The sequence below is a fragment of the Bemisia tabaci genome, chromosome 8, assembly GCF_918797505.1.
Source record: "Bemisia tabaci chromosome 8, PGI_BMITA_v3".
Taxonomy (NCBI): Eukaryota; Metazoa; Arthropoda; class Insecta; order Hemiptera; family Aleyrodidae; genus Bemisia; species Bemisia tabaci.
Window position 1 is genome coordinate 44477872 of NC_092800.1, and position 24308 is coordinate 44502179.

General features: G+C 42.0%; 1 protein-coding gene across 2 annotated transcripts in view; it reads left to right on the forward strand.

Moving 5' to 3' along the window:
• The window catches only part of side-IV (sidestep IV), a 648417-nt gene that overhangs the window by 612136 nt on the left and 11973 nt on the right, over window positions 1–24308 (forward strand). For both annotated transcript variants that reach the window (XM_072303132.1, XM_072303133.1), the window contains exons 12-13: window positions 11239–11535; window positions 23825–24067. In XM_072303132.1, the coding sequence (XP_072159233.1) occupies window positions 11239–11535; window positions 23825–24067 (540 nt within the window). The remainder of the gene's footprint in view (window positions 1–11238; window positions 11536–23824; window positions 24068–24308) is intronic.

Sequence of the window (24308 nt, forward strand, 5' to 3'; positions counted from 1 at the left end):
AATTCATTCTGAGGAAGCGACCGGGGAAGGTGCATTTGGACGCACCTCTGCCGAACGGAACTATGCGCATTACGACGTGAGCCCTATTCTGCATGCACTCTTATGGGTCTCAGGGCTCATGTCTTGATGCGCATAGTGCCGTTTGGCAGAAATGCGTCCATTTGTTAGCCGCAGGGCCCGGGATGAAAAGAAAACATCCTGTTTCCCGGCGGATAAAAACACGGGATTGAGATACCGGCGCTGGCTCGAGGAGTGAGCCCTTTGACGGAGCCAAGGGTCGAATCATATTTGCAAACTTCAATTTAAGTTTCTCGCCGGGAATTCCGACTAGTTTTTTGCGGGGCGTAATTTCTGACCTCCCGAGCGTTTGATGTCGGACGCGAAACTGAAAAAGTTGCGCGAAATATATTCAGCGACCCGGCGACGGGGGAGGGGGCGGGGGGAGGGGTGGTCCGGGACCGTGCAAAAATATTTCCGCCTCGAAGAAGTCAAAGGGCCCAAGACGCGAGCGTTTAATTATTTTTTAAGAGAGTTCGGTTCCGTTCTCACTCTCAGGTTTCGAAACTCACGCTCGGGAAGACCCGCCGAGTTCGTATTTTGTTCGTCCAGTGTTGTCGGCCCGATTCGAAAAAAAATAAAAGTATTTACGGTCACGAAAATTTTGGTCAACGTGGATCTCCAAATAGTTACTGTATCACTGAAAAAAAAACTTCGGCCGTCACGGAAAAATAAGTATCACAATCCCAACTGTACTCCTAGCTGATTTTGGCGCCACAAATTAAGAGTAGTTGCCTAATCCAGGGGTATCGTTAAGTCAGCTAAAAGTGTGGTTGGATTAAGTATACCACTGGCTGGTGCCAGCCGGTGCAACTCCTCATGTGGTTGGCGTCAAAATCAGCTGGAGGTAAGTTGAGATTGTGATACTTTTTTTTTTCAGTGATGAACCGAATATACGGTGTTCAATATCGGCCGTATTGTGCGGTTCATGTAACCGCTCACTCGTTCGGTTCATCACTGAAAAAAAGTATCACAATCTCAACTTACCTCCAGCTGATTTTGACGCCAACAAGAGTAGTTGCACCAGCTATAAGTGTAAAGGCACCAGCCAGTGGTATACTCAATCCAACCACACTTTTAGCTGACTTAACGATACCTCTGGATTGTGCAACTACTCTTAATTTGTGGCGTCAAAATCAGCTAGGAGTACAGTTGGGAGTACCTTTACGGGAATAGTACGGACAAGTCGGTAATTTTGCAGTTAGGTCATGGTGCTTTTAGGGCCCAGAAGGGCAGCCGACCAATGAAATCTCATCCAGAATTATCTATTATTCCTCTTGTTACGACTCGTCGTTAGTGAACAGTGGCGAGGCTTGATTGGTTGATTTCCTATATATCCCCATTTGAAGCTATGGTAAAGAATCGATTATTGAGGTGTTCGTCGCGAATACCCTGTTTATTGATACTTTTCCATAGGTTTAAATGGTGGATCAATCGAGATATTGTAAAGCACGCCACGCCACTGTTAGTAAAGTACGTATTTGACTTTGTTTTTGTATGGACTTACTCATTTTTGAGGTAGAACGCTCATTTATGAACATTCTTGGCCATTTTTGTGTGATATTGGAAACCGAAGATTGGCGATGATATTTTTTGTGTTACAAGGCTGGCTGCCTTTTTGAGCCCTAAGAGCTCAATATTTCGACATTTTCGTACTTTGACTTTGTAAGTACTCTACTGTACAGAGTCATCCATCCATGACTGGCTTAGTCATTGAAGGCTCATGAAGCTATCAAGATTCAAAAAAAATTTAAGGATGTTACATTCAGGTGATTTGAAATGACCGAAAGTAGGATTTGATTTTCTCATATCACTGCCCGTTAAAAAGAACGACGATCTAAATTATGTTCGTGGTTGATTTTCGGGCCACTCTGAAAAGCGGTCAAACGCTGGCCAGAGGTATGGTCGAATTGGTCATATTTCTGACCAGCGCCAAAATCAGCCGAGAATATAGTTGAAAGATATTAAAAACAGATATTACATTATTCACCACCCATTAGGAGAATTCGATTCTTAATTGATCAGTAATTACTAATATTTAGATTTTGGGTATTTTCTTCCCAAATCTCCGAAAGTTACAACACTCTGCAAAGTTTCAGGTATTTGTGCTTGCAAAATGTATCCAAGATTCGCTCTATAGTAACTCTGAAAGTAGGTTCAAAAAAATCTACCACAAGTGCAAGGACAAAATTAATTTTTAAATTCACTCGAGACGTAATGTAGGAATTATTTTAAAGTATTTCTTTGTCAAAGTGTGTGTACAAACACCTGGCGCGCTACAGTGATGAAATGTGACTTTTGAGATATTTCTGGAGAATCATCTCAGGATCAGCGTATTGCAAAATAAGAAAGTGACATCTATTGAACAGTCTCAGAGGATGAAAATGTATTAAAGAAATGTAAATAAGTAATGCACATAAACCAGATAAGAGCAGTCCTGAAAAAAATAATGGAATGAAACCTATTCATAACGAACTCTGCTCGGAGCGGAAAGCCGATCTTAATGGAAATTGTCTCCGGTCCCGTGGTACATAAATGCATGTGAATAAATCTGCTCATAGCAAAAACCTCATGTCAACGGAAAAATTTCTCAGTCCCGAGAGATCCTGTTATGAACAGGTTTCACTGTAACAAAATGCCCTGAGAAATGAGTTGGTGTAACACTGAGTGCATTTATGTGTTTTATCCGGAAATACGAGTCTCTACGGAACCAATTTAGACTCCCCCAGACGCTCTTTTACCGATCTTTTAAACTATTCTTAAGAGATTACGGGCTCAGATCGTGTTCTCACGAAAGTAAGTAAACGCGCGTCAAACGTTGATGTTGCACAGTTGGAAAAGGTTCCCGGCATTTCGATCGAAAAAATCGAGAATTAGAAGAGCCCTGAGGATTGGCAGCCCTGCATAACGAACGAAACTCGACGAAAAAGTGTCTGAAACAACTTGAGCTAGGAGACGTCATGTTGTTTTTAAGTTGGGGAGCTATTTAAAACTTTAAAATAAATGAACCAATGCTTAGCCGAACAGTTCTGCCAAACGTGGGCCGCGCTCTCATGTGAACACCGAGGGACTCTTGAACTTCGCGCGCAGACATGACATCGGCGCAGTTAAAACTTTAGTTGGCAGTGCTGAGTCTGAGGCAGGATCAGCAGATTTCTCTTAATTTTGGAATTTTACCGGGAAGGTAATTAAATATAGTCGCAAATCGGCCTGTTGCAAACTTCAGTCAGAGCAGAAAAAAATAACTATTTCGTATAGAAAATGACTCAAAAATCACAATGAGCGCATCGGAAAAATCTCAATTGCACTCCTAACTTCACAATCTGCGTTAGAAACATGCGGTTTTTTAAGCTTCCCGCTTCAAAGACTATACTATGGCAGGTGAATATCTCGTAAGAGGAGTCATTCCATCCAACCCCTGCGCATTTGAATGCTACGCAATATGCAACATGGCCGACGCGACGCCAACCCGGCCAAAACACAAGTAACGAGACGGGATTTTATCAAACGGCGTGTTTATATTTACATTTTTCTTGCGTTGATACACATTAATGGTGCTTCCTCACAGTTTGCGAGCGGGAACGTTAGCCATGTTGAATATTCTGTTGCACTACAGTGCGCTGTTAGCTCGGGACACGCATTAGCGCCTACAAACCTAAGGGGATACTTCACGCATTGCGCAGTGCTTGAAGTATCCCCTTAGGTTTGTAGGCGTCAGTGCGCGTTTCGCGCTAGGATCGCGGGTTGGATCGAACGACTCTTCATACGAAATTTTCACCTGTGCCGTAGTATCATTTTTGAAGCAAGGAGCTGACAAAAACGAATATACTTTTACGCAGATTGAGAAGTTAGGAGTGTGTTTCAGACTTTCCCGATGCGCTAATCGCGCCTTTTAGACAGCTCTTCTTTTTCCGTCAGCTAAAGTTTGCAAAAGCTTAATAAGGGAGGCTTCAGGAATCCCTCAAAATATCATCATAGACAGGATAATTGTTGCTAACCTCGAATAAAATTCAATCGTATAACTTTCTAAATGAGTCCTAATTTTACCACGAAATACGGAGGAATTTACAATTTTGCCTAACTGGGTAGGTGCGAGCCTAGCTTAATATTTACAGAACTAAAATTTTGTATTTTTTGTAGTGGTAAACTGTTAACCTAACCGATAATTAAGTTCCAAAGTTATACTCCTAGTTTTTACTCACATTTTGCAGAAATTCTTTCAGACTTTCCCAATGCGCTCATCGTGATGTTTGAGTCATTTTCTTCAAGAGCCATTTCCTCTTTTTGCTCTAGATGAAGTTTGAAACGGGTCCATGTCGGCAAGCCTGGAAGTAGAGGCGTAGGTAACTTTTCCGCAGATCTGGAGGCCAAGTTCTGTTTGACAATATTCTTCAAGTGTGTATCCTCTCTCAGGCTCAGCTTCTCGGAGCAAGTTTTTCGACATGCGTTGATTAGTTTTCTTAAGGTTAACGAGGCGGAGTCATACTTCACCCGTAGACGCTCAAACGATGAAATTTGCGGATCGGTTACCGCAGAGGAGCTTGCCTTAGGCGAAGGCAGGACGCCGTATGAGCATTCAAACGTTGCTAAATTTCTCTCGGCACAATGTCAAATTTTGTGAATGGTTATGAATCTTTTTCCTCGAAATTTTTGGACCCATCAGATTAAATTGCAATTAGAACTGTGAAAATTACAGAGAAAAATCTTCATGAATCATATGGTAATATTCGGTTTTTATCACCAACACTGGAAAAAAACGCGTTGGATCTAGAGTCCAGACTCTTGAAACCATTGACAAGAAAAAATCCTCTTGATTCAATCAGATTTTTGCTGAAATCAAAAGGAAATCTGCTCAAATTAAGAGGCTTGGTTCTTGATTCAAGCAAAAATCCGATTGAATCAAGAGTATTTTTTCTTGTCGATGTTTTTAAGAGTCTGGACTCTAGATCCAATGTGATTTTTTTTCGAGTGAGAAGTTAAGCAATTTCTGAATGTTCAAACGGTGTTCTTCCGGCAGATTTGATTTGGTAATGCAAGGGAGAACATTCAATGCACGAGAACTTTCTGGTAGAAGAAGCCCCATTTGAATGGAGCCGGGGTGGAATTAATACTTTCACCTATTTGAATAATGTGGACGGTTTCCTCCTAGTATTTTGTCCGTATCCAGCCCACAAGAATATTTAAAATGTATCTAAAATATAAACTACGTACAGTAAAATAAGTTTAGAAATATTTTAGACGACAAAACCTAAGTACAACTGAGCGAAATTGGCGCCTATGCCCTCCATAAAAGTTCAGAACATAATTCTGCTCTTTTTATGTTTTAATGACGGTGCAAAGATACAACTATTCACGCTTGATGGATGTCCGTGTTGCATCCGCAAAACTGAAGGCGCGATGCTTGCTACCAGTGGCAAATTAAAACTTGGATGCCCTAGATGAGTGTTACTTTTAGTGATTGACCATTTGACGAAGTACGAATTGAACCATTACGACACGTTATACTCAGCCAACATTTCACGAGAAACACGATTCGCTCAACGAAAATTACGATAAGTAACTCTTAACGAAGCTATTCAACGGTTTTGATGTTCTTTCTCAAAAAAATAATACAGCAGCAAAAATATTGCAACACCACAGTAGAGATACGGGGTTTCGCACTTCAGCCTCCAAATACGTGAGAATTCATGCATATCTTTCCTCGACTTTTTGGCGCGTATACGTAGTATACCGCCTTTGCGATCGTTTCGACCCCCCCCCCCCCCCCTCGATACAATAACCGAGTCCCCTAGTTCCTTACCGAAAAGTGACTACCGCGAACTTCTGAGATTTTCCAAAGCGTGTAAAAAGTTTACTAATCCGTCAATAATAATGATTAAAATTTGTTTCTCATTCTGGGGCTCGCTAGTTTATGTGTAATGAATACCAAGAGTCTACGTTTCTTGGTTTTTTTTAAAAAAACCTTAGAATGGGGCGCGCTGATTTAAAATATGCATATATAAGCGGAAGCAAGCGAACTGATTCGAGGATGGCTGACCAGTTCGGCACTCCTTGAATGAGAATTTCACTCACTCCGTTTTGTTCACAACGTTGCTTTGACATATCTCCACAACACTGTTATCCTTTTCAAAAGTTGGTACTCCTTGCTCTGATAGCCGGGGCCACCAGGATAGTGGTAAGTGCAATCTGTGATGAGCCTCGAGACTCATTAGACCATTTGCTAAACGTGGCTCATACAGGAGTCCACTAAGCCCTCTCGTCCCCACGCTCCTGATCACTGCGTCGGCGTCACGAAGAACAATGGGACTTGGGTCCCAACGCGGCCGATACCCGTACCCCAATTACTCACGCTTCATTAACCATTTCACCGTCACGCTAGGATTCATCCAATTTTCAAAAAAAATTGTTTCGCATGTATTTAGCAATTTTTTCCTTACTCTCCGTTAAAACACAAATAAAAAGAGACCTCATTCATAAAAATCGGCCGAATAGAAGAGAAGTTACAGTAATCGAAATCCGAAGAAATCAACAAAACCTCGACTCCTCGATACGAAAAATAAAATGAAGGGGAAAAAAAGAAAGTATAAATTACAATTAAATATAATTGACCTCAAAATTTGACAAACAATTCATTTATATACCTAACGCTGAAAAAACTGGGAGAAATTACAAAAAATTTGCCTCTTGCAAGGGGCTTCTTTGTAAGAATTTTGACCTGAAGACAACGGTCGAATAACAGCAGTACTCCATACAATACACGGTGTGCCTGAACGAGTTAAACATTTTTCATACGTCCAAATCGAAAAATCTTTATATTTTTAACTACAATGTTTCTTGAATCGTTTAAGCAAAAAAAAAAAAAAAAAAAATTCCGTCGAGATTCTGGAACGCAAAGGCGCTTTAAAAGTATTCTGGGGCTATAATAGCTAAATCACCGGTAGTAAATTCGTTATATTATTAAAAAGAAATTGACTCCATAGTTTAATTCCTTAGTTTCTTGAATACGATTATTTTAAGCACTTAAACATTTATACCACCAATTTTAGCCATGGGGTGATTTCCTGAGAGCCGATAATATCACGAATTTCTCATAGAACCCCTCAACAGGGGCTTGCTTTTTTGGCAGCCGATTCGGCCATCGAACCGGAGTTTAAATGGAAGCTGATAATAACCCAAAGCTCTGAGAAAAATTTTGAGATGAGTATAAGAACGGTTTGTTGTAAGTAGCGAGGAGAGGCGGGCAAAGCGGCTAAAATCCTATCTAATTTTTACAGTTTTTCTGTTGAATTAATGTTGCCGCGGGCTTCTGACTGTCCACACATAGTTCTGTTCAGCATATCGATACATAAGTATTTACATTTTACATACGTAGAATCTAATTTTCACGTCGGGGAGTTGACATATTTTGATTTTTTCGATTTTATACGGAAAATTGATGGTTTTTCGGGATTGAAATTATTATTGTTTCATGAAAAATAAATGCACCCAAAATGACTATAGCATATTGATTCTTACACATTTGCACTCACAAAATTGGTTGGTAAATTCAACGAGTGGGTGCATCGACCTGGTATATCAAGTTTCTGCAATTTTTTACGGCAAATCAGTAGATTTTCGGGATGTAGATTGCTTACTTTCAATTCATGAATGAATAAAGCAACGACATGGTTGAACTTCTTTGCATGGAAAGACGTTTAAAATAACAAAATCAAGACGTATTTAATGCAATTGCATTTATATCGAGTCAATTTCTTTTCAATAATATAACGGGATTTTTACTACCGGTGATTTGGGTATTTTAGCCCCAAAATACCTTTAAATCGACTTTATCTTCTAGGAGTTCGACAGAATTTTTCCTTTCTTCGCTTAAATTATTCCGTAGCACTTTTCTTCAAGAATCTGATAAGATTTTGCTTGAGGCAGATCAAAAAACTTAAATTCGATCGAATAGCTTTCTACTTTCACAATACACGGTCTCGTCAAGGTGCGTCTTTGACCTCGCAGTGTTGGATCGTGAATTCTCTTTTTATGCTGTTTGCCTATTTTGAAATCTCTGTAAATGAAAACTAAAGGGGTTGATATGTGCGAGTTAATGACGCGCCTTATCAACACATTGTGTTGGAGTTCACTGCTTGTTTTTAGATATTTTAGATTAAATTGCGTACAAAATTGTCTGCGAATATTTCGGAAAATAGTATACGCAATGGAGATGTTGCATGTGTGAGGATTTGGCGATTTGACCGTTGATTCTTACATGAAAGTTCGCGAAAAACACGATGATCCCACTGGTTATCTCTGAAATCAACTCCTAAGCTCAAAAAAAGCTCTCAACTTGAGGCCAAAATGGAGGGGATATCCCACGATATCCTGAGAGTCCACCTCTACATCAAAACAAACTCTCCCCGCAAAGATAGGGAGCAAATACATTGACGGGGCTGCCACTTTATTTTGGGGACTTCAAAACTGGAAACACGGCAACCCTGCTAATGTATTTTCTCCCTATCTATGCATGGAGAGTTTTTCTTGATGTAGAGGTGGACTCTGAGGATAGCGTGGGATATCTCCTTCATTTTGACCTCAACTTGAGAGTTTTTTTTAGAGCTTGGGAGTTGATTTCAGAGAAAACCAATGGTACCATCGTGTTTCTCGGAAACTTTTACGCAAGAATCCATAGTAGCCCAGGCGCCTGCTAGCTAAAAATGAGGCTACCTGGAATTTTGGGTACACAGCGATTTTTTTGGCTCACTTTATGTTTTTTGGGTCGCTGGATCCGAATCTGAAGTTTTCTACCGCGTATCTGGTGAGCATTTTCCGCCATTTTGAAAAAATGGCCTAAAAAGGCCTTTTTTTGCGGTTTCTTTAATGTAGCGGCTACGCATGAGAAAAAATCCCGGATTTAGCTAATGTTTTGAATAGCTGACAAAATTTGAAAGAAAATGGCGCATCATACAGGGTGTTTCAGACCACCCGTACCAGGCCTTTTTCTCGGTTGGTATAGGTCGTACGAAGTCGGAGACCGCGGGGTTGAATAGGGAATTGACCCCAAGGAATCCGAATTTCGTGGTCCCGAAATCCCCCCACGCCCCCTTGGGGGGTAAAGGGGGGGTCAAGATGATAAAAGTCACGGTTCCCGACCGAATTGTGGATGGATCGCATCAGAATTGAAAAGCACGGAAAATTTCACGTGAAATTGACCCCTAAAAATCCAAAATCGGACCATCCAAGGCCCAAAAATGACCCCCTAAAGAGGGGGACACTACCCCCCTCCATAACGTCTCTTTGGTCTCAAAATTGACGTAGATTCTCCAGAAAAAGACAGTTTCCCAGGTAATCGACCTCGAGAAATCCAAATTTCATGGTCCCGAAGCTCCTCTAGCACCCCTTGGGGGGTAAGCGGGAGGGCCCAATTTTAAAAATCGGAGGTCCTTCCCGAATCGCAAATTGATTGCATCCAAATTGAGGAGCAGAACACATTTACATCTTAAGTGACTCCTAAGAGTTCTAATTGATCCCCCTGAACGGCAGAAAGTAACCCCCTAAGGAAGGGGGCCTCGCCCCCGCCAAAAATTTCTCAAGATTCCTCTTTGGTCGCAAAATTGACGTCGATTCTCCAGAAAAAGACGGTCTCACATGTAATCGACCCCGAGGACTCTAAATTTCATGTTCCCTGAGCTCCTCGGGGTCGATTACAAGGGAGACCGTCTTTTTCTGGAGAATCGACGTCGATTTTGCGACCAAAGAGGAATCTTGAGAAATTTTTGGCGGGGGCGAGGCCCCCTTCCTTAGGGGGTTACTTTCTGCCGTTCAGGGGGATCAATTAGAACTCTTAGGAGTCACTTAAGATGTAAATGTGTTCTGCTCCTCAATTTGGATGCAATCAATTTGCGATTCGGAAAGGACCTCCGATTTTTAAAATTGGGCCCCCCCGCTTACCCCCCAAGGGGTGCTAGAGGAGCTTCGGGACCATGAAATTTGGATTTCTCGAGGTCGATTATCTGGGAAACTGTCTTTACCTGGAGAATCTACGTCAATTTTGAGACCAAAGAGACGTTATGGAGGGGGGTAGTGTCCCCCTCTTTAGGGGGTCATTTTTGGGCCTTGGATGGTCCGATTTTGGATTTTTAGGGGTCAATTTCACGTGAAATTTTTCGTGCTTTTCAATTCTGATGCGATCCATCCACAATTCGGTCGGGAACCGTGACTTTTATCATCGTGACCCCCCCTTCACCCCCCAAGGGGGCGTGGGGGGATTTCGGGACCACGAAATTCGGATTCCTTGGGGTCAATTCCCTATTCAACCCCGCGGTCTCCGACTTCGTACGACCTATACCAACCGAGAAAAAGGCCTGGTACGGGTGGTCTGAAACACCCTGTATGGTAGGTTTGCTTAAAAATTGAGGAAGATACAGCATCGTGAACATCGCGCCCATTCACGTTTTCGCGGCGCGCTCGTTAACGCGTGATCCGGCTCGCCGCGGTCAGCTAAGTTCCGAAGCGTTCCGAAGTGCCGAGATCCGAGGTTCCTCAATTTTTGAGCAAACCTAGCATATTCATATACCATTCTCTTCCAAATTTTGTCAGCTATTCAAAACATTAGCTAAATCCGGGATTTTTTCTCATACGTAGCCGCTATATAAAAAAAACCGCAAAAAAAGGCCTTTTTAGGTTATTTTTTCAAAATGGCAGAAAACGCTCACCAGATGCGCGGTAGGAAACTTCAGATTCGGATTCAGCGACCCAAAAAATACAAAGTAAGCCAAGAAAATCGCTGTGTACCCAAAATTCCAGGTAGACTTACCAGGCGCCTGGACTAAAGTTAAATCGCAATTCCTCACACATGCAACATATCGACGGTGCAAGTCGGCAATCACATAACTTGTTTGCAGTGTCTGAAAATCTTCGCAACTGTGTTATTTTTTTAAAGGAGAACAAATGGACATGATTCCTTGAAGTTTTTGCAGAATTTTCCTCGCACATAGAAGAAAATTCACGGAAGTTTTAAAGAATTACCGTTGAGTAGTTTCCGTTTAAAAAATAGAGTATGACAGGAAGTCTGCGACGTCGCAAACCGAGTTATGTGATTGCCGACTTTCACCGTCGATTTGTAGCTTGTCAATTTGTTGGATCCACCAATGACCAATCGCCGAACTGGAACTGACACGGACGTCCGGTGTGTTACAGGTCGGCCGCTTCCGTTGGTGAACTGCTCGGTGTCGAACCTGACGGTGTCGTACCTGCGGGTGGAGTGCGAGGAGAGCTTCGACGGCGGGCTCCCGCAGTCCTTCCTCATGGAGGTCCTCAAGCTGCCCAGCCTGGAGCTCCAGTTCAACGTCTCCAGCCCGCGGCCCCAGTTCGACTGGCACGGCGCCGACCTCTTCTCCAGCTACAGGATCCTCCTCTTCTCCTACAACTCCAAGGGCCGCAGCGAGCCGGTCATCCTCGAGGCTGTCGCCCTCAAAGGAGTCGCCAAGTTCACCGGTAAGTTCCGCATTATTACCTACTTAGTCAAGTTACAGGATGAAGTACACAAAAATATAGCCTGGAATGACAAAGACAGCAGAATGGGTCACTAAGCCATGAGCCAATTTCGACTTGCGAATGCATTTTTCTGAAGGTAAATGACGCTTACAGGGTTGCCACGGTCAGGGAATTCAGGGAAAACCTGGAAAAGTCAGGGGGAAAAAAAGTGCTCTGGAAAACCTATAAAAGTCAGGGAATTTGACCAAAAACAGCCAAAAGTCAGGGAAAAATTGACAATTTTCACGAGTTGCTTTAAATCTTTCTTTTTTCGGTTTTGAACGCAATATAAATTGCGATGAAGTGGCATATCTCGCAATGCATTCAAGAGTTAAGTATTTCCAAACGTTCTGCAATTAATTTCTAACTCCTTAGCTTTAGCGTGTTTCAAATGAGACGCTGTATTAGTGCGATGGTAGCTAGCAAAGTGTAAATTTGGCTGTGCGATCATGGCGCGCGTTCTCAATGTCAGGGAATTTCCACATTTTTCGTCAGGGAGAACCTGGAAAAGTCAGGGAAAATCATTTCCAAATTTTTGTGGCAACCCTGCGCTTAAAACACGATGCGCACTTCTCGAGTTCATGTGTTCCTTAAATAGACGACGATGCGCATTTCGAGCTTTTTGAAGCTCATCTTCTGGTCATTTAAATCTTGACGGATCATCCCTCTTCACTGGAAAAAAACACATTTTATCTAAAGTCCAGACTCTTAAAAACATTGACAAGAAAAAGTACTCTTGAATCAATCAGAATCTAGCTTAAATCAAGAACCAAGCCTCTTAATTTAAGCGGATTTCGTTTTGATTTAAGCAAAAATCCGATTGAATCAAGAGTATTTTCCCTTGTCAGTGTTTTCAAGAGTCGGGACTCTAGATTCAATGTGTTTTTCTTTCAGTGTTTTAATCAATCCGCTGTGTCTATTGATTTCAATAATCGCCTCGCAGGTCTAGTTAAGATGCGGATTCCAGATTTTTACACCTGCTTTTATCGTGATTCCATTCGGTTTTTCGTTTAAAATGTTTTTTGGAATCGACCCATTTGGACGGATTTCTACTCATGAGCCCTGACCACAACGCTCTGGACACATGCCCATGGCTCATACATTGTGCACATAGTTCCGTTTGACTGAATGTAAAATCCCGCTTCTCCAATTCAGCAAACGGAATTGTGAGTCAACTAAACGCGGCGCACATGAGCCATGGGCATGTGCCTAGAGAATTGTGGCCAGGGCTCATGAGTTAAGGTCGTAGCCCGGCGACCGCGGTGGCGGCTCCGTCACTGGCGCTTTATATTTCCCATTCATTCTCGTGGCCCGACCACTAGCGATCAGACCCCATCTTTCCCACCTGCACATAGTTCTCTTCGATAGAAATGCGTCCATTTGAGAGGAAGAAAAATGTTGCGGATGGAAAACAATTCAATCGCGAGCCGGAAGCTACTCCTGGAGGGATCAAAACCTCGCGACAGGTGGGGGGTGAGAGGGGGCGGGGGTGACGATAAATCATTTGGGTCGTTGAATAAATAATAAGGATGAGTCATAAAAGGCTCAGATTATGACTCCCTAATGAATAAGCGTGAAACATCATGCAAAGCAGCATTTAGCAGCACATTTAGACACTAATGCCGGTCGCGCCAGGTTTATTGCCTCGACTCGCCTCAGCAAGGCCAATAGAAACCCTCGTCGGTGTTTTTGTTTCGAGTGGAAAAACTTCGCGCCTGTCGCCCGGTCACCGGTTCGCGCTCCCGTACTCAGGGAAAACGCCGTATGCTCCTTCAAATTTTGCCCGATTTCCTCTCGGAAAATATTTATTTTGGAAGACAGTTATGACAATTTTTCCTTTAAATTTTCACACAATTTATGAGAAATTACGAAAAAAAATTCATGGCAAATTGGAAAATAAATATTTACTATTTTCCCTGAGAATTCGTGTTCTGTCGAAAGGAACGGAACTAACATGTGAACCTGCTTAGTTTTTAAAGTAAAAAGGCATTATGCTTGTAGTAATAGCAATTCCTTTCAATTAATAACTAGGAGGCCGGGGTAATATCTCTGTGTGATAAGAATCTGGCTACTTACATATTATAGAGTTTATTTGTAACTTGTGTTTGTGTTTTTATTTTTTATTTAGGCCTGCTTAAACAGACTCTACTCGGATTTAATCTTTGAAAATTAGAAAAGGACAATAAATAACATCTGTAGGTTCTTAACTCAGAGTATAGGCCAAATGACCAGCCAAAAAAAAAAGAAAAAAGAAAAACACCCAACACTTCTAAACTTCTATCTAGGACATTAAAGGGTCTCTCGTCGCAATCATGGAATCTGATTTTTCAGCCCAACTCGATCCCTAAAAATTTTCCCTCCATGGCGTGAAGTCTTTCTTTCCTTGAACGGTCGCCAATAGACCGAGTTTATCAGAAAAGAACCAACCCAAATTTTTGAAAAAATTGAATTAAGAATGTTTTTAAGTTCTCCTAACCGTATGTTTTCTCCTGCTAAAAACTAAAAGTCGGAAAAAAGAAATCGGTTTGTGAAGAGAGCAGGGGTTAAAGTTTATTTTCTACATTGAGCCTTATGCAGGAATAAAACTACAAACCTATTTGTCTCAGTTTCAACTTAATGTGGGTTAGTTCCTTTCTGATGAACTCGGTCCAAATACTGGAAAAAAGTCGCTTGGATCAAGAGTCCAGACTCTTAAAAACATTGACAAGAAAAAATACTCTTGGTTCAATCGGACTTTTTGCTCGAATCAAAAGGGAATCCGCCTAAATCAAGAGGCTCGGCGCTTCGATTCAAGGAAAAATCGAATTGAGTCAAGAGTACTTTTTCTTGTCAATGCTATTAAGAGTCTGGACTCTAGATCCAAGCGACTTTTTTTTACCAGTGAAAGTATTTTTTGTCATGGAATTGTGGTTAGGATATTTGGATCGGGAATTTGACGATTCCCTTCGTCGCTGGCACCACGAACGACGGAAGCGACTCTTCCTCCCTCCTCATGTCCCTTCCTTGGCACTTGGCAGGACGTGAACTGGTATTTAAATTAACGCCTCGCGCTATCGGTGCAAAAAACGGGAGTCTTGTCGGAGGCTTGGCCAGGCACGCAAATACTGAAGGGTGGCGGGGGGGGGGGGGCGAGGGTTGGCGGGGAAAAAAGGGTGCGCAGCTTGCAGGTTGCAGGACAGGGACAGGGGTGTTTGTAGAGGTTAACTGACAATGACACTTTGCACGTGATCCTGTCGGACGCTTGAGCAGCAAATTACAAGACTGTCAGTCCCTGATACACAGAGTAAACACTCACCGCCGCCAGCGCTGTTGAACGCTCGTGCGGGGAAACCGGGAACTATACTCTTTTCCCGTTCAGGAAAATCCGGAAGGTTCGGAAATAGTATCGATTTTTAGAGTTTCAAATCAAAACTTGGCTGAACATTTTCCGTGTCGCAAGAAATAATAAATGGTGGAGCTCCATTTTTCCGTCTTGAGTGGCTGTTCGATTTTGATCAAAGAAGATAGTTGCCTGGTTCCTGACAGTCATCGAGTGGTCTATCATGATGATCAGAATTCGTTCGGGATTGGATCTTCTGCCGCAATCACACGCTGAATTTGGCAGCTGAATATGGGAGTCAACAGTCATTGCTCAACAGCTGAAATCTCGCAAATGCAAGTTATTTTCATCCAGATGTGTATCAAATCTATTCAAATAGTACGGACAAATCCGACATTATCCGATGGTCGCTGAGAATCGTTGCTGAATTTTGCGTGTCACGCACAAAATTCAGACATGGGGACGATGACTTCCACATTCAAGCCACATTCAGCTCCCACAATCGGCGTGTGATTGCGGCATAATACCTAGCCTTGAAAATACTAGGGACTTGGCGCATCTGATGGGATGCTCTGTGATTTGTCAATTCTGATGGATTTAAACTGATTACACCGATGTCACCAACTCCAAAATACAAGAGACCCTCCACACGTGTCTCGGACATTGTGGAAGCTTTTACTTTCGGGACTTCAACAATTCCTCACCTTCCAGGCAAAGTATCACAAGCGCCATGCGACGTTTAAAAATTTCCGCCGCCATTTTATTTTTTTACTGAGAAATTGTTGGTTGAATCTGTTTGGAAATTTCACTATATTTTATCGGCAGCACAAAGAAAATTCAGTGAAATTTTCGGACAGCTTCGTTGAAAAATTTCTCTGTAAAAAAATAAAATGGCGGCGGAAATTTTTAAACGTCGCATGGCGCTTGTGATACTTTGCCTGGAAGGTGACGAATTAACTGTTGACTTACCTACATGGTTGATGTTTAACAACGTGTTGGCAGTTTTGTTCAGGAAACAAGCCGAGGTTTGGGAAACTTGTTTGGCTCATGACGTCACCCGAAGCTCATCATCCACCATGTAGGTAGGTCAACAGCCGAAAATAGAGAGATGACTGTTGCTCCCTTATAATTGTTCATAAGGAAGTGTTGAATCCCCGAAAGTAAAAGCTTCCACCTGTCGTCAATAGACCGGTGGAGGGTCTCTTGTCTCCCAATTCCATAAGATTCAGAACTTTTCATCCACTTCGACGCAATAATTTGCTTTTATTCAAGTTCGGAGGTCAACTTCACTTTTCATCCAGTATTGATTGATGAGCTTGTTGGGCGAAAAATCAAATAAAATGTGCCCAATGATGACAAATGACCGTCGGGGTGAGGGTTTTTTTTTTTTTTTTTTTTTTTTTTGTGTATATTTAGTCAGCTTAGGATTGCGAAACCCATTGGTCAACTCTCTAGTCATCAGGCATCGTTGTGCGAATCTGAGCGTTGACATCCGAAAGTAACTTCTACACTGTAGGAAAGATAGTATTGCGGAGTCTCTAAATTGGTTTACATTTTGCAATAAAAAACCACTATCTCTGGCTCTTCCGTAAAAGCACCCTCCTGCAGACGGAAATCAATGGCATATATGATGTTTCTAAAATGAGCCAGGAATAGTGGTTTCTAACTGCAAAATGTAGTATCTGTACCGATAGCTTGTATACTTTAATCAACGAAAGTCTAGATGCGCGGTTTTGTTACAAATTATTGTAAATCCACCCAATTGCCGAATGCATTTTCCCTACTCTACCTAAAAGCTCAATACGATAGTTCTCACAGTGCACTCTTCACGTGTAAAATAATAAACCGTCAACTGTCTCCCTGACAAAAACCAGAGCGATAACTATTCGAACATGGGCGTTGAAGGAGCTGCATACCCGCGATTGTGAAGGCGATTTGCCACACGCATCACAAAATGAAAATTCCTAGCCATACACATGGTATCTGACGGCATTCAAAATCGCTAGTATGCAGCTCCTTCAACGCCCGTGTTCGAATAGTTATCGATCTGCTTATTGTCGGGGAGACAGTAGATAGCTTATTATTTTACACGCGACAAGTGCGCTGTTAAAACTATCGTATTGAGCTTATCAGCAGTTGGTAGCTTATTATGGACGAAGTATGGCCGGAATCGGCCAAAGTACATCAGATGTTGCTGAATTATTTCCAATGTTTTATTTTCACAACAGAAAACTAGGCAACACCTAAATCAGACGCATTTTTCAAAAACTCCATTTTAGTGTATTTTCCGAAGGAAATACACTATTTTTAGACTTACCTCTTTCACGGGTAACACGGTCATGCATACACCTACCCTGGATTCAATCGACTTGGCAATGCTTTGAAACTCGGATTCAGGGCTGCTTTGTCCATGGTTGCGGTCCATACCCCTCTAATCTGAGCTCTGCATAACATTTCTCAATCCACTATCCCCGTCTCACCCCCTCCCAACCCCTCGCCGCCACCCCGTGCTTCATGCTCTCAGTCTTGTCTGTATTGCCTGTCACTCCGACGGGACCATCCCACGCAAGAAAGAGCGATTTCGTTCTCAGCGTTGCGCATTTTATCCTTCCTGCGGGCTGATTATTGAAATTGATAGACATAGCTATAGATAAAGAAGACAGAAAAAATGGAACGATCATGTCGGTGGAAGCTGATGGTTCGAATGGACCAAAGAGGCGAGTAGGTTAAGACTAACAGAAATCCACGAGTGACTCTATAGTTAATATAATAAGGACTATATAATTAGGTAATATAATAGTCCTCATTATATTATTCATAAATGCTACTCCAATCATGTTTAATGACTCTATAGTTATTCAATCATTTTCTATCTTCGTCTGTAGCAACTACCCCTTTGAACCCATGAGATCGCTCCATTTTTCCTATGTATTATTTGTCTATCGTTTTGTCTATCAATTTCTACGATCAGCTCGCAGCGTCTCGATTGTGGCTTGAAATTTTGCCCCTTTTCATAATTTTCTCTTTTCTCCTACCAGAAATCCTCCGTGATTGACTAATGTATGTCTGGATACGACTATTCGAACTTCTGAGTATTGCACGGTATCAGTCGGAAATGAAGGCGTTTCTTCCTCGGTTGGTAAAACCAGCATAAATAACAACCACTCGATTCAACTAATAGGATCGCTCCATTTTTTGACAAAACAATTGACAGACAATTGATAGATAGAACGATAGGCAAATAATACGAGGGAAATGAAGCGATTCTGTAGTTAGTTCATCATTTCCTTGGTCCATTGCAACCACCGTTCCTTTTTTATTTAGGACGGGGAAGAAAAATTTACCTCGAAAATCTCACCGTAGAGATCTAGGTGGGCTGATTCTACTCGAATCTGTCGACTTTTCAATTATACCAGTAATCCTCAGTGTTTGACTGATGCGTGTCTGGATACAGCTATTCGAACTTCTGAGTATTGCACGGTATCAGTCGGAAATGAAGGCGTTTCTGCCTCGGTTGGTAAAACCAGCGAAACTCTGATTTGAAGCTCTGAAATTGCACTAACTAACGGCAAGCCACAAAGGGCCCAATAGTTAATCCATTTTTTTCCTTCTCAGTCCACAACAACCACCATTTTCAATCAAAAGAGTTGCTTCGTTTTTCTTTTAGCTTTACTGTCTAGAGCTTCGTCTATCAATTTCAGTATTCAGTCCATAGAAAAAGCCCAGTTTTCTCTCACGTTTCATTACTGCAACAAATAACCACATGCCATACCGCCCTGAAACTCTCTGCGGATTTTCTTTACATTATACAGAATGTATAAACTCGTATAGTTTCAAGTTCTGATTACTTTTCAGTTGAAGAAATAAAACATCAGAGGAAATTAGTCGACTTCTGAATTTATTTCCGTTGATTTTCCAATAGGGTTGTTCCTTTTTCCTGTGCGTTTTGTCTATAGCTTCGTCCATCAGTTTCAATGATCAGCTGGCTATCGCACTTGGCAAGACCCCTCGTAGCATTTTTTAACGGAAAAATTGCGATATTTTAAAAGTAAGTTGCGATTATTCTGCAAATTTTTTTCACGATTTTTTATTGCCTAAAATCATAAGGATCATCATCTGAGCGATATCCTCAATTTTGTCGCAATTTTATCTCTATAAAATCGCGTTTGATGAAATCGAAATTGAATTTCAATTTATCTCGATTTTTTGTTCAATGATACTGGGATAAAATTATCGCAAATTTATACGATGAAATCGCAATGTATCACAATTTCTATCCATTAATATTTCAAAAAAATCGACGTCAATAACATCGCAACACATTTTCCGATCGAATCGCAACTTATCGCGATCACTGCTACTTGGGATCCGAATGTTTATACGCTGTTCTTTCCTAGGAAGGTTGAGCATTGGCATATATTCGGTCTCTATGAAGATGGGAGAGGTCATAATTCTCCCGAGGGCAAAGTTTAAAGGGAGCCTTTGGCCCGTATCTTAGAGGGGCTCCTGTCCGGTACCGCGGCAGTATAAGTACCCTCGTGACCCAATTCGCCACCGATCGCCCGTCCCGCGTGGAATCGAAAACAAACTGTAATCGCTCCATTAACCGGCCTCTTGCTCTTCTATTGCCCCCGTATTTTTTTATAGTTTGCCCCAATCCTGGAGTGGTTTTCCTCCCAGCTCCGGTGCCCAGGTGCGCCTATATTGATTCAAGAAGCCTTTTTTTAAGCTGTCGTTTGATCTTTGCACAGAGTTGTCATGCTGTGCTCTTCATGAAACAAGATAGTCCCAAATAATGAACATACGTGAGCATCCATAGGAGATGGAGTCATATTTTCAGAAATGCTAACAATAGTAATGATGGATCACTGGCCAATTCTATCTATTGCCCCAGCAATGGGTTACTAAACCTGGTTTTTTTGCACTGAAAAAAAGTGAAGTTGATTTAACATTATTCTGGATTTAAAAAAAGTGCTAGAACCTATGAAATGCCGAATTTTCCGTCTTAGCAGTTAGTTTTACATCTTGGCATTTTTAAAGTAACTGCTGTAGCGGGTATTTCAGCATTTCATAGGTTCTCGCACACTTTTTTTACATCAAGAATGTTAAATCAACATCAATTTTTTTTCGGTGCTTTAATATTCTGAGAGTACCGAGTGAGGATGTTGCATGAGGATTTATTGCTAATTTTTGGAGCCCAAATTCTGGATAAGTCCGCTTTCAAGAGTCTAAAGACTCAAAGGAATTTCTGTATGGCGAGGAAACTGATGGAAGTGACATACTGTGGCAGTCTGAAGATGTAGCTCTAACTTCCATTTTGGTTCCATTTACGAGGAGTAGAAAAAAATTTGATTGAAGTCGTAAAAACCCGTGTTCGCATCTAATTGGTGCCGGGCATCATTCGGTTCAGCGCAAAACTGCGGCGTTTTAAAGCGGAAAAATTACGCTTTCTGAACGGAGTATTTCTCGGTTTCTGCGTTATTTTTTCGCATCTTAAATGTGTGCATTGTATTCTCTGCGTCATTTATCCTCGAAAAAATGTATTCGCAAGTTAAAATTCATTCATGGTTTAGTGATCCATTGGTTTAGCAAAACCTAATTGGACGTATTTCTGCCGAGCGGAACTATGTGCAATGTGCATTATGACGTGAGCCCTGTTACGCATATATTCTTAAGGGTCTCAGGGCTCATTTCTTAATGCTCATAGTTCTGTTTGGCGGGAATACATTGAATATAGCCTAGCAAAGCGCTCATCCCGACACCCCTCAGTCATGATCAGGAGGATTTTATTCGATTTTTTGCTCAGTAAGTTTTTCATCAATCAACATTTTGAAAAAGACCTCTTCATCTCCGAATCTCATTTTAGCTATACTCGATCACATTGCTTTCGATTATTAATGACAATTGTTTAAAACATATTGATTTTGCTTTAAAAAAAGTGAAATATGGGTATTTCAAGGCCACGTGCATTAAAATAACCTTTTAATAAAAAACAAGACGTTTTGAGCCGTCATAAGCTTTTTTACCTGCAAAAGAAAATAGCAGACATCAACATTTTGCAGAATTTCGAATATTGGAGCGAAATGAGAGCGGACGACGCGAAAAGTCCCCCTCTTTTTATTTTTTCAATATCCTTCAATAGCCTTAATTTACCCATTTGTTACCCTTTCGATTATATTCTATTGTATCCGTATTTTTGGGCTAAGTTATTTTGCTTTATCCTGCTTTAAAATGTGTATCGAAACCCCGAAACTACCGATCCTCAAAAAAACTCAAATAATTCTTCCTACTTTTCTGAAGTACCCATAAGACGTCACATCCGGTGCGAAATAATTTTCGCTCCCCTATTTTCAACCCATCCAAGGATCCTCACAGTCCGGAGAATTACCACCGATATTTCCATCGGGCACTCGAACGGCGCCTTCCGGGGCTGGATTTATGCAACCCGCCCGGCAAGACCCCGAAAACGGCTAATTTATCGGGCCGAGGAACCCGGCGTCGGAGCCCGAAAAATATTATGACGTATTGCCCGGGATCACGGATAATTTTTGAGCTCGTGCTCTTGGCTACCCGTTTCCCTTTGAATAATGTATTTCCGATCTCTGCCAGTGCTGCCACATCCACGCACCAAACCAAAATACCAGCGGTCACTCTCCCTGCGACCTCACTTCCCAGCGGCATCCGTGCGCTTTTCCAATCCGAGCATAAAAGATTCACTCAACGCGGTGTTGCCACTCTGTATTAGTTACTTCTCGAATAATGAATGAGTGAATCGAGATATTCGGGGTTTCTTTGTGGTGGGTTGGCAGCGGTGGAGTGTTCGACCATCCCCGGCGAGAATTCTAGATGCTCATTGATTTGTGGCCGTCCTTTTGGCCGCAGTTTTAACTTTATTTTACGGCCTGACAATCTCGTTTGTCACAACGCTCCGTCCGTGGGTTTCGCGGTAGGCTTGCAGGTGGCTCCAGGAACAACCCCGCCGTTCATAGGGTGCAAAGGCCTTCGAGAGTTTTCGATTCTTAAATATAAATGTGACCGTCAACGGGGGAAAAAAAACCTTAGCCCACGAAAAATCGAACGTGAATTATTGATATCCGAGCGAGGAAGGCGTTTGACAAATATTCCAAAACCAGAACGTAGTTCTCTGAGGAAAGAGATTTTCCATGGACCACCAGCACAAAATTGAGTGAGATAAAGCATTGAAATCAAGGTTTTTTTTATTTTCAAGGAATGTCGTTCTTATGTAAAATATCAAAAACCGAGAGTCTATTTTTGCAACCCAAGACTCCCTTCCTCCACCCCATCTATTTCTCCGCTGTGCTGAATAATTTGAGTCCTTTCCTAAGCAGAATGTGCCTTAAAAGCATGTTGTCAAGGATCGAGAAAAACCAGGAATCATCAGGGAATGAAGTATCTTAGGTAAATTCAGTGAAAAATCAGGGAATCTGTTTCAGAAACCGGGAATCTCTGCTCTTTCCGCCCAGGGACCACTTTATGTTCAAATTTTGCAGAAATTTTAGGTACTCATTGTCATTAGGGTGTCTGTTAATGCACCTGAGAGCCATTATTGACCTCTTGAACCTTCGATTTTACCTTCGAGTTTACCAATTGGTTAGTGGTGCTGGTCATAAGAATTGTGTTTTGATGCTAGGTTCTTGTAAATTAGCTAAAAATATTAAGATCTGCTCAAACCGCAATTTTCTACGTCCAATATTAACCGGGGAATCGCCCTTTCAAAAGTCGGGTTTTTGACGTCATCCACCGCGGTAGTGACACCCTCGGTCTCTTCCACCTTGCTTTCATCCGCGTTTCACGTGGAGTAATCAGTGCTAGGGTGTGTCTTCTTGTGTGTTTTATCACGCCTAGGGTGTCTCCTTGTGTGTTTTATCACACCTTGTGTGTTTTATCACACCTTGTGTGTTTTATCACACCTTGTGTGTTTTATCACACCTTGTGTGTTTTATCACACCTTGTGTGTTTTATCACACCTTGTGTTTTATCACACCTTGTGTGTTTTATCACACCGTGTGTGTTTTATCATACCTTGTGTGTTTTATCACCCTTGTGTGTTTTATCACCCTTGTGTGTTTTATCACACCTTGTGTGTTTTATCACACCTTGTGTGTTTTAACACACCTTGTGCGTTTTATCACACCTTGTGTGTTTTATCACACCTTGTATGTCTCCTTGTGTGTTTTATCAACGTGGAAGAAACCAAGGGTGTCACTACTGTGGTGGATGACGTCAAAAACCCGACTTTTCAGAAGGCGATATCTCAGTTAATACTGAACGTGGAAAGTCACTGTTTGTACGAATCTTATTGTTTTTAGCTAGTCTACAAGAATCAAGTATCAAAACACGATTCTGTGACCGGCGCAACTTACCCATTGATGATTGATGAATGTCGGGCCAGAAGAATTTGAAGAAACTTGGACCCTGAATATGTTCTCTTTTCAAATGCCTTTCTGTACAGCGGGCCGATTATTGAAAATGATGGACAAAGCTATAGACAAAAAGACAAAAGAGATATGGAGAGATCCTTTTGGTGGAAGCGGATGGTTTCAATGGACAAAGAAGGTAGGTAATAGATTAACTAACGGCAACCCACAAGAGACCCGACAGTTGGACATTTTGCAATTTGGAACTATAAATTCTAGCCCGGTTTAGAAACAACCTATGTGCATAGGGAAACTAATGACACAGTGTTTTTCCAGAGGAACCAGAATTTATACTTCCGAATTGCAAAGTGCAGTCCAGTTAGTCTATCATTTTCTCCCTTTGTCTATAGGAGCCACCCATTTCAACCAATAGGATCGCTCCATACTCCCTATGTTTTCTTTGTCCTCAGCTTTGTCCTCAGCTTTGTCCATCAATTTCAATAATCAGTCCGCAGTTCGGCGTCTCTAATACGTTCTCACGGTTGTGTTCCAGGTTCCCGCGGGCTGCACATAAGCTCGGTGCTGGCGGGGTTCGCGACGGTGTGTCTGGCGCTGGTGGTGGTGGCGTGCGCCTTGCTGGTGGCCGCCTACCGCAAGCGAAAAATGGAGCACGGCTCGCAGGTCAAGCTCGAGCCCGTCAACACCTCCTGCCCAGGGGTCCTCCTCATCCCCAACAACTCCTGTCAGGAACACAAGTCCGCCGATGATAACCCCGATATCATCCCCAATCAATATGGTAAGCTACACCCCCGACTCCCGCATGTTGCATCCAGCCTCCGGATTCTATTATCGCCTCTTTGAGCTTCGTTTTGTGTCTGCCGTGCAAAGGAAAAACGCTTTATGAGCCTTCAGGCGTTGCCGAAATTCCTCCGATAAAGTACAAATTTTCAAGGAAACTACTGGATAGTTTTCGTTACATTTTCAGTGCAATTTTGTACAGAATTGAATCATATGGCCCGGTTACACGCTCAAATTTC